The sequence below is a fragment of the Somniosus microcephalus genome, chromosome 21, assembly GCF_052327205.1.
Source record: "Somniosus microcephalus isolate GS21.2 chromosome 21, FLI_Smic_1.0, whole genome shotgun sequence".
In the NCBI taxonomy this organism is placed as follows: Eukaryota; Metazoa; Chordata; class Chondrichthyes; order Squaliformes; family Somniosidae; genus Somniosus; species Somniosus microcephalus.
In genome coordinates, this window is record NC_141007.1 from 44,364,652 (window position 1) to 44,380,954 (window position 16,303).

General features: G+C 41.0%; 1 protein-coding gene across 4 annotated transcripts in view; it reads left to right on the forward strand.

Annotated features, from left to right (window-relative positions):
* The window catches only part of LOC147102756 (neuronal-specific septin-3-like), a 299,156-nt gene that overhangs the window by 120,525 nt on the left and 162,328 nt on the right, over window positions 1-16,303 (forward strand). Inside the window, exon 1 of one of the 4 annotated variants that reach the window (XM_085963519.1) lies at window positions 7,849-8,105. The exons of the other annotated variants lie outside the window; for them this stretch is intronic. Coding sequence (XP_085819645.1) covers window positions 8,051-8,105 — 55 coding nt within the window. The 5' untranslated portion in view covers window positions 7,849-8,050. Of the gene's footprint in view, window positions 1-7,848; window positions 8,106-16,303 lie in introns of those variants that run through there. 4 annotated transcript variants of the gene reach the window in all.

Here is a 16,303-nt window from a genome sequence, read left to right on the forward strand (position 1 = left end):
CCAAGTGCTCAGTAGTCTTTTTACATCAGTGATCCCCACTGCTAAGGTTGGGGGGGTGGGGGTTGGGGGTCCAAATAGGGTCGCAGTTGGGAGAGAATGAGGGAAACCGGGGTAGAGAAGGTTCAAGGTTTCCTTTTGGATTCCACTAGGAACTCCAATTATTTTATTTTTTTAAACTTTCCTTTCTGAGCCCTTGGACCTGGATCCCACTTCTTGACCAGTTTCGCCTGGAGTTAAGATTGCTGTCGGGCCCAAATGACGTCTTTGGGACCTGACCTGCATATTTAAACAAGGACCCCGCCGTTGGTGCCTGCAATTTAAAATTGCAGTCAACCAGATCGGGGTGGCTGGCGGGTGGGTAAGTCTCCTCCTGGTGTCTGCTGGATGGGGTGGTTGGGGAGGGGGGGTGGAGGGTGGGGGCGAGAGGGGATTAAAATTCTGCTACAGACTGTCTGCAGCCTCTTAAATAGAAACTGAATCTATAGATGACAACTAGCAGCAGCAGCCTCTACACTGACCTCCTGTATGAACACAAATCAGACTTTACAGCCGAAAAGGAACACACCTTCATTTTAGCAGCAAAATAATACATTGTGCTTTACTTGATATAATGCTGCTTTCCTCTTACTTACTGTAAGTAGTAACATTGAAGATGTGTCTGTGTTTAGTGTGCTTTTTGCCCTTCACACACCAGATACCACACTTTGTTACAGATGCAACTGCAATTCTCTATTTTTGAAGCAGTGAGGGAGATGAGAAAACCAGTCATTTAGTGTCATGTACTTCTGACCTGGAACTTGAAATTTACGTGTTTTCCAATCTGCATATTTCCGTAAACAAACAAAAATTAAATGTTAACATGCTATTTGAGTCCTGTTCTACTAAAACTGTATCATGTGACTTGCCATAAGCAACAGCAAAAGCAAAATCTGCTACTTTCAAAACATATACACGCGCGCACACACACGTTTCAGTTTGGCTGATTTTTTTTTAAAGTAATACGTTGCACTGATCATACTGGTTACCTTTTGTAGCATCACCACAGCTGTCATTCTCATCATGCTAGTTTAATTTTTCTGTATGTTCAAACTGACAATTTTCTGAAGATGCAGTTACAGTATACTGTCATGTCTGATTCTGCTCAGACTCCTAACTTTTAGTGATGGCTTAAAATAAAATGAAATCCGTTCTCTGTGAGACAGTACACAGGAATTAAATGAAATCAAAATATGCTCAAGCACTTTTCCAGGATACACATTTTTCTACACTGAAAACCCATGATAAATCTGGTTTAGTCTACAACCACTTTATACTGTCATGTAATTTATACTATGGTGTGTGTGTGGCAGACTATTATTGGCTGCACTGGAAAATACAATTGTAGCTCGCATGATAACTGAACAGATTCTCCGTGCAAACCATCTTGTCATGTGGGGTACATATTTTCTGGACTGATCAAAGACAAATTGAAGAATGAGCTTTGTATTTGGGATTCTCTTCCAACTGCAGTGCATTAGTAGCCATCATAGAGGCTGTGGCCAGAAAGGTACATTTCTACACGCATGCAGCTCCTATCCCTGCATCCATCTGTTTTGGATATCATTCCTGTAAGGCACAGAGAACAATATGGGTCTCAAAATTGCTATGGGCCCATACCTGTGTCTATTGGACCGACTCACTGGACAGTCCGTTTATCTCACAGGCTAATGGAATTTTGGCCTTTATCTTAACAGGGTTGGATTTCAAAAGCAAGGTGGTTATGCTTCAGTTGTACAGAACCTTGGTCAGGCCCCATCTGGAGGACTGCATTCCTTTTTGGGCACTGAACCTCAGGAAAGATATATTGGCCTTGTAGTGGCGACAGCGCATATTCACCAGAATGATACCGGGGCTTAAGCTGTGAAATCGTGAGAATCGGTTGCTTAAACTTAACTTGTATTCACTTGAGTTTAGAAGGTTGAGCAGTGGTGTTTAAAATGATAAGGATTCAATACAGAGAAACTATTTCCTCTGATGGGGGAATCCAGAACAAGAAGGCTTAATCTTAAAATTAGTGTTAGGCCATTTAGGAGTGAAATCGGGAAGCATTTTTTCCACAGAAAAGTCGGTGGAAATCTGGAACTTACTCCCCCAAAAGGCTGCGGATGCTGGGTCAATTGAAATTTTCAAGACAGAGATGTTGGGTAAGCGTATCAAGAGATTTGGACCAAAGGTGGGTCAATGGAGTTGAGGTAAACATCAGCCATGATCCTAATTGAATAGTGGAATAGGCTCGAGGGGCTGAATAGCCTACTCCTGTTCTTGTGCTTTACAGGCTGGCACAGTTCTCTGTTAATTGCAAGAAGATACGTTCCATCCTGTCCCAAAATATAGTCCACCCCACAACAAACCTGTGAGTGATATATCTGTAGATTAAATACTGGTTGGAATTGATAATCGTCTGAGGAGGTATAAATAGGCTAACTCAGAATGGGGTCACAAGCTAACAGCAACCCCCTCTTAAAGCCCCACAAAGGGACGCACACCAAGATCATCTCTCCAGGTTGATAGGATTCTGACCCAGCCAAACCTTGGGAATGAATGTCGAATTATTTTGAACCTGATCTGAGATAGTTCCAACAACCATACCCAATTCCAGTGCATGAAATGAATTTGCGCAGGCTCAACCCAACCTACACTGCCCATTAAATAGCACTCATCGGCAGTCTCACTCCGAGACCAGCAGTGGCCAGTGTCGGAATGAACTGAGAGTTGCTCATTTGAAGTTGGGGGCTAAGATGTTTTGTTTGTGGCAGAATAAAAGAAGCTTTATTCTACACTCCACATCCTATTCCTGTCCAGGGTGTGATTTATCATGACAGTGGTTGTTAAAAAGTGGAAAAGTAACCTATTACCTCCCTGAATTTTTTTTTAAAAAAAATAAAAAAAAAAAAATTTTTTTTGCATCGTGAGATCCTGCCCATTTGGAGCTGGGCAATGCAAAATGAATTTGGGCAGCGTCTAAAATGACATCCTTGATCTTGAAATGTGAAAGAGGAATGATGAGATAACAGACACTTGCTTTCATGTGCTTTGCTGTAGCACTGTGCTGGTCTAAGAAAAGGAAAGTGTAAAAAGGAATAGTGGAAGATTGGGAATACAGTAACTTTTAACTTTCAAACCATTGAGAGTGCTCCTTAATATTCTGGACTCTGCACTTCATTTTTCCACTTTCTTACAACAATCGGCATTTTATTGTTCCTTTAGATATTAGGAGATCGTGTTGGGCAACATCCGGAACACACACAATTTGTTAACTAGGTAGGCATTTGCACTTTATTGGACACCTATTCCTGTGTTAATGGAATACTAGATAAAACCTCCCATTGCTCTAACTCGGAATTCCTTTAAGTTGTTGTAAATCTCATACACGTGTATAGTTCTTGAGCTTTTACTTTTTTTAATGAAATATCTAGTCAATCACAACCATGCCTTGGTTAAACCATCGTGGAAACAGATTCAACAGTTCCCCAATGGCCCAATAACTATGTACATTGGCCAGTGTGACACTGAGCCACCGAGTCTAACCAGGTGTTAATTGTGCTCCCTGTTTCTGCTGAATGTGCTCATCTCTGTCACATTGTTTGAGCAGTACAAATTGACCTCAGCAGCCCGGACAAAGGAGGGGAAAATTCAGCCATATTCCCACTCTTGAACATTATCCAGTGGCCTTGCTGGAAAATGTGCGCGCATTTTGGGTGAGACGTGCATAGTGGATAATCCTTTTTGAACTCCTAGATAAACTCACAGATGAAGAATGGCCACTTGAGAGAGGTAATGGTGAGCTGCTGGCATCTCTACCACAGAAAAGGGAGGAAAATGGGACAGTGTGAAAAATTACAGGCAACCATTCTGAATAATCTGGACTGTATAAGTAGTGGCAAAACAGTGTATTCTGGGTTCATCAGGTTTATACCAAAGGTGGTCCTTGAAAATGGCATTGTTGCTGTTCTTGTTGAGGGCAGATGCACTCTAATTAAATTCATGGCTGAGTTCAAAGGTCATTTACTATTCTGGTCATTTGTTGGTGCTAAAAAAACACATGCGGATTAGTCTGTATATATTTGTTCTAGTATTCCAAAAAGAGATGGTGGTGGAGAATCTCTGCAACCAGAAACTTCTAGTAGCTGGCAAAAGGTAATGTCTGACTGGGTTTTCAGTCAAGCTGCTGTTTTTAAATTTGGGTTTGGTTGTATTGTAAGGTAAAGGACTGTGGTGAGATCATGCACTGATCTCTATGATGGGTAGAGTACAAAGTTGAACCATAACCTTTTAAAGATTGTGGTGATGTTCTAGATTTCCACTTGTGAGGAAATCTAGAACATGGGGGCACAGTTTTAGAATAAAGGGTCGCCCTTTTAGAACTGAGATGAGGAGGAATTTCTTCTGAGGGTCGTATGTCTGTGGAATGCTCTGCCCCAGAGAGCTGTGGCGGCTGGGTCATTAAATACATTTAAGGTGGAGATAGGCACATTTTTGCAAGATAAGGGAGTGAAGGATTATGGGGAGCAGGCAGGGAAGTGGCTTTGAGCCCAAGATCAGCCATGATCCTATTGAATGGCGGAGCAGGCTCAAGGGGCCAAGTGGCCTATTCCTGCTCCTATTTCTTATGTATTTGGCAGGGGAATACATATAGAGGGAACTTTAATTTGCTTCTTAGCTGTGCTAGACTTAGCCTGCATTACTTAACTCTTCGCTTTGTAAGTATTGACATGTCTCATCTTGAGCATACTTTTATATTTTACAAAGGATCGTATAGTCATAGCAAAACCTATAATAATCCCAAATATTTTAAAACCCTTTGACAAATCACTTTGCTGCGTTTCATTCAGAATTTAAATACCAGCCTTATGAATATTAATTAGTAGCAAAAATAAACAAATGTTCCCTTTTAGTATGCACCTGTTAAAACTCAACAAATCAATGAAAAAGGCTAGTAACTTTTAATGTATTAACCAGCAAAGATTTGTTTTGTGCTTGTTTTGCCCCAACATTGTGCCTCAGGGAGTCGCCCTTGAGTCAGGAGGTCATGGGTTCAAGCCGCACTCCAGAGACAGGAGCACATAATGTAGACTGACACTTCAGTGCAGCACTGAGGGAGTACTGCAAATTGGCTGCTGCTTTTCCCTACAACACTTCAAAAAGTATTTAATTAGCCGTGAAGCACCTTTTTGGAATGTCCTGAAAGGCTTTATGTTCATGCAAGCTTGCTCTTTTTCTTTAAATATGACCTCAAAAGAGGCCCTCTTGCTGCGCTGGTGGTCTTTCTGAGCGAGATTGCCAAATTAGGGCCCATTTTCTGCTGTAACTCTACGTCCATTAGGAACTGTTACTGCCCAAACTCTTCCGGCATGGGTAACTAGTGGTCTGCAGAGCGAGGAAACTTTCATTCCATCACAAGTGCCTGATGGAAAACCAATCCCAAAGATGAAAGGGCAGTGCATCACCCAGACCCCTGAAATCATTTGAATTAACGTTACACTCAAAAATTGTAAATTGAACTGTAACCAAAGGAACCTAGTCAGAAAAAAGGTCTAAAACTGTATTTTATATGAATATGGATCCATCCGTGAGGTAAGGAGATACAAGAGTCACAAGAATGTGGTAAAAGCACATTCAACAAGAAACACTAAAGAATTAAGATGAAAGGATAGACACCCCTGACAGTACTGCCAGCTGGTGAGTTGCTTTGTCAAAGTCTCAAAGTTGGAAACTCACTTGCTGGTGGAATATTCCTGCCCAAAATATGTTGAAAAATTCATGTGAAGTTGGTAATGTCTATCTGCCTATTTTTTTTTCTTCAATAAATGGAATAGTGGTTTGTGCATGTAAACTGAGAATGCTTGATTAAAACCCAAATTTCTCTCCGTACATACGTGTTGGAATAGAAGCAGGGAGATGGAGTAAGTGTCAGATACCATACTTATTTCTGATCCTAGGCTTGTTTCCTATCCTAATGGTTCAGTGTCTTCATTTTCTCTTGTTTGTCAAGTGATTTTTTTGGAGCTGTCTTGATGCACTTCCCAGTGGCCATGACTGGACAACACAAAACAATTATCACAATCCATGATCTGTGGTGTAATTTTTTTTTTTTTTTAAATGGAAAAAACAAAAATTCTTGAACTGAGGAGGGCCGAAAAAATATCGAAGCAGCTTGAAGAATGCACTGAATGGAAGTCAAAGCTTCCTCCCTCTGCAGTTTTGAGCATGTTTTAAGCAGGTTTCTGTGGAGATTGATCAAGTAAACTACATTTCCCAGAAGTGTTTGCAAACTCTTCACATCTGCACAAATAATGTTGGTTGTTTAATGAAATTTGAATAGATGTAGCTCAGAGACATCCTCTTAGTCATTCAGAACTATCACCTAGTACAGTAGGTAGAAAAGAGAAGAAAAATATTCTACAACCAGAAATTGCCCTTCAACGACACAGCAAACCTGTTTGCCCTGCAGGAAGGCATAAAGTAAGATGTAACCAAAAAACTGATCCAAGATAAAGCTACAAAAGGGAACAATACACAGCAAAAAGATATAAATATAAAAGCACTCAATTCCGTACACACACAATACAAACTACACAAAAGGTACTTTGGCTAAAAGGTACTTATCCAACTTTGGAAACTACCTACAGTATACAGCAGCATAATGTTTACACTAAGTTAAGCAGGAGTACTCAGGAAAGCACTGCCTGGCCTGGCTTGCTTTGTTTTCCATGCTTCTTGCCAAATGACTCTCTGCTTGTTGTTTTGATCCTAGAGATTGGTTTATTATCAGCCCAAGAGGGAAGATGTTATTGGTTTAGACATTACTTAGTGATTAGTTGTACATTATAGGCCAGAACAATGCACATTCTCCCTGAGGAGACCATAGAATCGACATGCCATAGTTCCATTGAAGCTGATTCTCGAGTAATGTAAATGCTGAGATATTTTAATTTACATTTATAAAGGTAATTTTGAATCTTGTGATTCATAATTGATTTATGTAAATGAATAGTGTTGGCAGCAGAGCATAAACATGCATTTAAGATACTATCAAACTATCATTAAGTTAATGGGATTAAATTGTAGTGTGCACTCTAATCAGCCTATTGTATTTTATACAAATTTGCATAATTGTTTGTGACATGGGCTCAATGCGTGGGGTCAGACTCTTGCACCGATTTAATGGGAGCTTTAGGAAAATGGCCTCAAAATTCACCTCGACAAAGCAGATTTTTTTTCTCTGCATTGCGTAGGGAAATTTATCAGATCAAAAATAGGGTTCTTTCCTTGAGCAGTAGTTGTTAGATTATACACTTCTAAGTAACGCTGAAGGAACGGATGTGTTCTTGTTTATCGTTTATCAGGGTCACGATTCGAGGTCAATAGGATGTGACTAATGTGGATAAATATAATTTACAGCTTTAACTCAGGACCGAGTGCCCTTTACAGCCCTCAAAATACAAAATGTTGTAAAGTATGATTTTAATTAAGGGAAGAAATGTTTGCAGCTGTAAGATGTTTGCAGTGAGAAATTGTAGATTTATGCCATGCTGCTACAAATAAAACACTTTTTTTAAGCTGCAACTTTTTTCTGCAGCTTAAATAAGATGATCTGAAAGCTTTTTAAGCATTTGTACCAAACAAGATTCATCTGAGTTCCTTTGCAGCTACACTGTACTGCCCCCAAGCTGCAGTCTTCCGCTTCAGTGGTGTACCACAATTCCCAGCAGAACAGAGCCTTTTGATAGGCGTCTCTTTCAGCCAGTTAAGTTCCTGCCCAGTTCTCTGCTTGCATCTGTGAGGAGGGTGGGCCCTATCCATTCATCCTGCATGCTTTTGCCTTTGGTTGGCTTTGCGTAGTTCAGTGCAGTCAACCCTCACTAAAGTCCAAAAAGTTGTTTTAGTAAGTACTGAAGACAAAACATTCTCGCAGCTCCAGAAAAAAAGCTGGTGGGATTGTATTGCAAGTTGTTTTTGGGATTTGTATCTGGAGTGAGACTAAATCAGGGTCGGAAAGTATTTTGGGAAGATGTCTGACATATCAGTAAATGACCAATTGGAGGGAATTATATCAGATTTTGAAGGTTTGTGACTCTATTCTAATTGATAACTGTTAACTTGTGATTTATAGATTGGAAATATGAAAAGTAAAAGTGACTTGCAAGGCAGTAAGGAATGTAATGTCTTTGTGCTTTGTTTAACTCTTGTAAGTGTTACTGTTGACAGTGATAATTTATATGTGGATTCTGTTTACTTCTAAGTTCACTGGTAGAGTAACACTTGGATCAGAGTTTAAACAAACTAAATCAAATTTCTTTGGTTGTACCATGTCTGTAGTGTTAAATATGATGGCTAACTGTAGACCTTTTTTTTTAAAACCAAAAAGCTCTCAACTGTTTAGAACTGCAGCCTAGGGTTTCTGTGAAATGCATCAAATGCTATTTAATCCTTCACAGCAGCATTCCTGGCTGTCATTCCTTGGTATTCTGCTCTTGCTCTGACAATTTTCCCCCAAATGCAGACTTCCCTGCAGGATACTACAGCTAACAGATAATTGTTGCATGTGGCCTTTGCTTCCTTTCTTTCCAATATGCCAAGCAAACTATTTTAAAGCACAGGAAATGGGAATGTTATCTGTTTCTGAATGTGCTGCATTTCCCTCAGCACATAATAGGCAATCCCCCCAGCGCATTGTGATTTTAGAGAGAGATTTTAGGGGCTTGTTTGTTTATAAAAGCACTTCTAACCAAACGTGAAAGCAGCTGAGCTTTCTTGAAACGGTATTAACATTTTGCAAGTCTGTGTGATCTTGTATTGCAGAGTAAACGGTTCAGGCAATCAACAATGGCTGAAAGCTTGGCAGACCATAAGATTAAGTAGGAGACGGGTGAAATGTCTACTGAGTTTTTAATGCTTGATGCTCTGTTGTAATACTGGTTCTATTGTGGGAGACACAGACATACTAGACTTCTAAGATAGTTTAAAAAATCGTACGTCATCAGTGACCTTTCAATGTGTACTGGCAGACATGCTGATCAGTAAAGCAGCAGGAAATTGTGTAGCCAGGCACACGTTGAGGTTGTGAGTGTTCAATCTCTGCTGATCTTTTAATTTTTACTTTTTGTTGAAGTGAATATTTAATAGCAAGTTACTTCATCTATTGATGACCTTGGCATCATGGAAAAAAAATATTAGCTCTGTGTTCTAGGACACCAAGTGAGTCAATAGTGAAACTGTTGCCAGTTGCCAATAGCCACTTAATATTTATCTAACCTAATCATGGTTATGTTGTTAAGTGTCAAAACTAAATGAGTCTGTGTGTGTATATACGTATGTGTGTGTGTAATTTAGATTTTCAAGGTATAGTTTGCATATCATTGTTAATAGTAACTTCTTTAACCCTTAAATTGCTGATCATTGCATCAGACAGATGCAACCTTGGTTTAATGTTTCATCCGATAGACAACACCTCTCATTGCCTCAGTACGACACTGAAGTATTGGCCTTGATCAGATGTTCAAGTCATGGAGTGTGACTTGAATCCACACACATTCTGACTCCAAAGTCAGAGTGCCTACCAACTGAGCCAAGCAGGCACTAAATCTATAGACACACTGATGCACCCTTCCTCAAATCTACCCACACATGAGTTCTATTGTACCTATAGAGTGGAGTCCATTTCAATGAATAAACTATTGCTTTAAAAAAAAATTGTTTATCTAGACTATTTGCTATGCAGTTTTCCCATTTTCAGCATTTTGGGTGGCCTGGGCTCTGTTGAGGAACAGCGCGCTGGGTGGGTCTGGGCTCGGATGGGAGCAGGGCACTTGGTCAGGTGGACTAATTCTGAGCAGAAAACTTGAATGGCCTACCATGGATGAGGTGGAAGTGAGATGAGATTTGAGTAAGGATGCTCTAGGGTAATTCTGAATTTACCACTGGAGCAGAACACTGGAATTGTAGGTCAGACGCCCTTTATACAAACCACCCAATTTTCCTTTCCATTGAAAGTGTTGTAATGTCCTTTTAGGGACGGAAACCTGCTGCCCTCACCCAGTTTGGCCTGTATGTGACTCTAGTCCCACATCGATGTAGTTGGCTCTTAACTGCCCCCTGAAGTGTTCTGGCAAGCCATTTAGTTGTATCAGGGAGCTACCAGCAGTTTAAGAGGGCCCACCACCACCTTCTCAGGGCAACTAGAGATGGGTAATAATTGCCAGCCAAGTCAGCGACACCCACATCCCGAGAGAGATTTAAAAAACAAACAACAGTAGGAAAGAAGTGTTTGTTTTCTGTTACTTCTGTTGTCCACACTTGGTGATCTGGTTCTTCATGCATTCCAACACCATCGGAGGCATGGTGCTTTCTTCCCTTTATATGGTGGTGGTCAAAATCATTCCCTCCGACCACAAGTGTTAAAAATATTAAAGTGCCCTCAGGCACACATGTCACCATTAGACTGTAGGGCAATAGACCCTGTCCTCCTTCTCTTCATTGCTCTCGTCCTCTTACTCCCTCCATTTAAAATACCAGAAATAAAATTTCAATTTAAAAAGTCATTGATTTTCTAGTCTGATAGTTCATGAGTTTCCAACAGGCTGCTTCATGCAGTGTGATACAACCTAGGCTTTTGCCAAGATTTCCATATCAGATTCACAATCTCAGGAGGTAGTTTAGTTGAACTGTTAAATGAAGGGTAAATTACATTCCCTTTTCTTCTGCCGCCCTCCTCCCCCCTCCCCACCCTACTCTCCACTTCTTGGACCACTCCTGTATATCTTCTAGGAGCCAATTACAAAATAACATTGCAAAGCTTTGCCAACATGTCTGGCGCCTGACTTCTCAGCTGCAGAATTGACCATGGCAGGAACGTCAAACCATATGGAGCTGGGGCTGGACGTAGCTGCTACAACCATTGAGTGGGCTACATGTGATTACATAAAATTGAGCGCTTCCCATACTCAAAGTCCAAGTCCATCTATAGATAAAAATAAGACACCCCCCATTCATCCTATGTCTCCTCTGAAGCTCTTCAAACTTGCTGACTATGGAGGACCATTGAAAGCAGATTGGCCTAAATCAGGGAGCAGCATGCTGGAAAATTTCAGAAGTTGAAACTGAGTTTCAATCTAAATCATTTTTTGCGCCACTGCACCTGAGCACCAAGAGCCATGCACAAGCTGAGCCATGTAGAAGTTGTCTTGGATACTACAAGATCAAGGGGGGGAAATTCAGTTGTTTGCGCCTCCCATTAGCACCTTAAGGGGGCGCTAAGCAACTAGAGGCCGGGCGCGGCGATGTTTGTGCCGCTCGCGAAATTAACTAGACATTTTGCGGTGGCGCTAAACACTACCGCCACGATCTCCTGCACTGGCAGATTGTGACGTCAGTAGAGTGCACAACGCCCCGTTAGCGCCCTGGACCGGATATTGAGTGGCGCCCCCTGCCTTACCGCCTGCCGTTAGCAACGACCGGTTGAGGGGAGCGTTATGCTGTCAGAAAGGGACTAGGGGAGTGCTATTTAAAGGCGACCGCTTCCTGCCTTTTTTTGTCGGTGACATTTTTGCTCCACGCAGTCAGAGAGAGGGAGAGAGATTTCTGGAGAGATTCAACGCTGTGTGAAGGAGTTTGGAGTTCTGAGCAGCACTTTGCAGGTTTATTTTGATTTGCCCTTCCTTGCTTCACCAGCACTCTGAGGTAGCGCCTCACTCCTCGGCGTTTGCGCCTTAAGACAGGTGTGAAGCACCTGATTTAGCGCTCCAATCACCTCCAGGGGCGATAAAAAACAAGTTTGCTGTCAGAGGTGATAATTAGCGCCAGATGCTAAACTTTGCGCACGGCCGATAATGGCGCCCCAGACGGGGCGATACTTAATTCCCCCCCCCCCCCCCCAAAGTATTTAATTCATAGTATTACAGGTTCCAAGTTCTATTTTGATTATTCCAATGGAATTTACGTATAGCAGGAATATCCATACTTCATGGACCATTTGGGTACACATTCTGGATGCTATGGACTGCAGATATAAGGGGAGATATTTCTGGATCTGCACGCACACAAACTGAATGCCTCAGCGCCGCGAATATTCTACAGCTGACTATTGCTAAATCCATAATGGAGAAGCTAAAGTTAAACGTTCTAGATGAGATCAACCATGGTCGTTTCGTCTGGAGTCAAATAGTACACAGATGGGACAGAACCTTGAACCCTGTGAAACCCTTTTAACTGTTCAGATAAAATGCTCAATATCTAGTTGCTATTTTTATTTTGTTTTCATTTGAACCTTTTAAAACATTGATGATGTCTCACAACGTGATGCCTAACGTTACTGCTGGTCCAAGGTAAACCTAGTTCAGTAAAATGACCGAGCGTCATCTTCAACAACAAACCTATTCCAGATAGTTACACCTATTATTATTTTGTTTCTAAGATGTAACTGCAGAAGTTTATCGGAACACACTAGTTTGTGACAGCAAGATGAACCTCAAAAATAAGAAAGATATACCGAGCTCTGCAGCAAGCCTAAAAGAACAGAATTGAAACAAAGTTGCCAGAGCATTGAGGGCCGGATAAGCAGGGCTTGTGATATTTTTAGACCACAAACAATAGTTTTGCAATAACTATCTTAAACCTACCTCATCCATTAGAGACTGAATTAGATTTCTGCTCTAATACAAACTACTGAAAGCCCCTCAAGGTAGAGGTGCTGCAGCATAGTGAGGTGTACAAAATGTTCAATAGAACCCCTTCTATTTTAGTTTAGAGAACAGCCATTTTTGTTGTCTACACCATCACAACCCTGTGCTAATCTTGGTTCTTGTGGAGGGATTTACGGAAAAAACACATGTTTCCTTGAAAGTACCCTGATCGTTGAGTGAACGCTTAAGTTTAATCAAATAGGTCTACCAATCAAACTTGAACTAAACTCTGGCTGTTTTGCAATAACTGCTACAAAATTTAGCATTTTTCTTTTTTGTCATGTTTTATTTTTTACATATACATTTAATCCACGTTTCCAAAGGCAAGCGAATTCTTTCAGGCAACCAATTTACCTCAATTGCTAAATAAATAAGTGGTTATTCAAAGCACCACCCTCACTTTGCTTGTGATGGTAAGAGTCTATTAATGTGTGCTGATAATCTTGGGTTCCTGTTTCAGATAAATAAGCACAGTAGTGTGTGGTAATTGTTTCAACATTTTATATGTATATCTCTTGCAGTTCTCTGATTTACCACACTGCACTCCTATTATTACAAATGGGCAGCACAGAGAATTTTCATGTTCTAGCATTAGCCAAATCAAGCCTGAGTTTGGCCTGCAGAGCTAATGGGGGTGGGCGGGGGGGGGGAATAAGTTATTGCACAGTAGACAAGGACAGTTCGTATAACAAATGTGGAGGGAGTATGTGGGTGGCAGCATATTGCTCTTGCTGTGGTAGGTAAGTTTTATGGTTTTGATGAGTAGTATGAATACATTTTTTTAACCAAAATTAAATTGGCTTGAATGCTTAAAATAACTTTTCATAACTAGTTTTTGAAATTGGATGCAGGAGAGTTTAAAATGGCAGCTCTGTGTGCAATATTGACCTCCAAAAGGAAATGCTGGCCTTCCAAGTGAGTTGAATAAAATATCTGTGCTCTCTGACCTCCCCTGGAAGTTTGAAGACACTGTAGGATTCTACTGTATTTTCTCCCTCCTCCTCTCTCTTTTCCCCCCTCTCCCTCTTTCTCCCCCTCCTCCCTCTCTTTCTCCCCCTCCTCCCTCTCTTTCTCCCCCTCCTCCCTCTCTTTCTCCCCCTCCTCCCTCTCTTTCTCCCCCTCCTCCCTCTCTTTCTCCCCCTCCTCCCTCTCTTTCTCCCCCTCCTCCCTCTCTTCTCCCCCTCCTCCCTCTTTTTCTCCCTCTCAGGTGCAGCAGGCGGTTAAGGAGGCAAATGGTATGTTGGCCTTCGTAGCGAGAGGGTTTGAGTACAGGAACAAGGATGTCTTGCTGTAGTTGTACAGGGCCTTGGTGAGACCACATCTGAGTATTGTGTGCAGTTTTGGTCGCCTTATCTGAGGAAAGATGTTCTTGCCATGGAAGGAGTTCAGCGAAGATTCACCAGGCTGATACCTGGGATGGCAGGAATGACGTATGAGGAGAGATTGGGTTGATTGGGCTTATACTCGTTGGAGTTTAGAAGAATGAGAGGGGATCTCATTGAAATTTATAAAATTCTAACGACTAGACAGACTAGATGCAGGAAGGATGTTCCTGATGGCCAGGGAGTCCAGAACCAGGGGTCACAGTCTAAGGATAAGGGGTAAGCCATTTAGGACAGAGATGAGGAGGAATTTCTTCACCCAGAGAGTGGTGAACCTGTGGAATTCTCTACCACAGAAGGCAGTTGAGGCCAATTCATTAAATATATTCAAGAAGGAGTTAGATATATTTCTTAAGGCTAAAGGGATCAAGGGATATGGGGAGAAGGCAGGGACAGGGTACTGAATGTGGATGATCAGCCATGATCTCATTGAATGGCGGAGCAGGCTCGAGGGGCCGAATGGCCTACTCCTGCTTCTATGTTTCCCCCCTCTCTCTCCCCTCAATTATTGACTTTAATACTAATGTTGTGTGTTCTATCTCGGTATATTCGCTCTTTAATTTATGTGTTGAATTATTCTCCCTCACTGGTAATTCTTGATGTTTTTATTTGTGGCTTGTTGCTGTCCTATGTTGTCTTGTTCTGTTTCTAAACCTAACTTTTTTCATCCATGACACCTCGGTGAGTTTCTGATCTTGGCTTCAATGTCAATGCAGACACTGAGTGAACCAGAAGTATTTACCTCCGGAAGAACAATTAGAAATGTTGTATACCTGCTGTTGATTAATTAGAAAGTACAGTACTAGGAGGGACTTGAGATCAGGTCATCTGCCTGTTCTATTAGCTAGAGAACAGTTTGGTGGGACTTGAAGAGTGGGGGAAGGAAATCTCAGAAATGTGATAAAAATTAACGTTAATTTTTCCAAGGAGCTAGGAGCTTGAGAGAACCTGAAGACCCTTTCATGAACTTGTAACTGCTAAATGACTAGAGCCAAGCCAGGCCAGAATGTAGAGAAATACTACACAAACTGAGCACATATGTCACTTCCTATTCATTTAAAATTTTTCAGAGGATAGTTGGAGTGCGCAGAAATAATTCAGCATTGTAACCCATATTTGTAACTTCCAACAGATATCTTGCATTCCCATTGTCTTGGTCCACATTGGTTTCTCTTTCTGATTCATGTAGTTATCTGTTAAAATTTCTGGTAGGATTTTCAGCAAGATTGAGGGAAAATAAAGGAAGGAGATGGACTGAGGGAAGTGGAAGCCTTGTAGGGTGGTCTGATGGTATGCAGATAAGCCCTAGGAAAAATATAATTTGTCCAACAGTAGCTGATTTAGCATATGAAGCTGACCTAGTTTGTTTGCAATCCTATTTCTTTCATCTTGCTTCATTTATAGGCAGACATGATCGGACATGTGAAGAATAAAGGAAATAGTACTAAATGTTTACATTCTTTTAATTACTGCCTTCGCTTTTTCAGCTAGTTCTGATTTGAGGATCATATTTTCAAATTCTTTCCTGCCAAATATTTGAGACTTCTTGTATCCTTCCCAGTATCAGCTGTCTACATGGACACATCTCTAGTTTAAAAACAAACCCACGCAATGAAATACTGTCTATTGGGAAAGAAGTTTGGCAAATCTCTTCTTTCATTTTACAAATGCGTTATACAATAACATGAGTCACATTGAAATGGATTATTATCTCATTTACTTGACTATTTCAGTGTCTTGAAAATAGTCAAGTATCTGTCTGGAAACCAGATTGGAGGTTATAGGTATACACTGTAATGATTAAATACTCCATGGGACATAATGGCCTGTGCTTGGGGAGGGAGATTACGGCTGATGGAAGGCATTCGGTTAGGATTGAATGTTCAAGATGCTAGGATCGATAAATATTCTGACCTTTTGCTTGATCAGCTTTTGAGTTTCCAAGATTATTTTGCCAAACTATCATTCGAGAGAGAGAATTACATTTTTATATATATATGTAATATATCTATCAAGGGTGGGTTTTACATGGTCTGTGGAAATAGACTTTTTTTCCTTCTGTGATTTATTCCATGATTAAAATGTGCACAGGGTTCTTCTCCCTCTCCAAATAGGGAGGAAAAAAAAGGTTTGTCAAATGTCATTGCATGAAAACACTGCCCTTTTGGTATGATCACCAATATTTTGGGATTGAGAATCCTT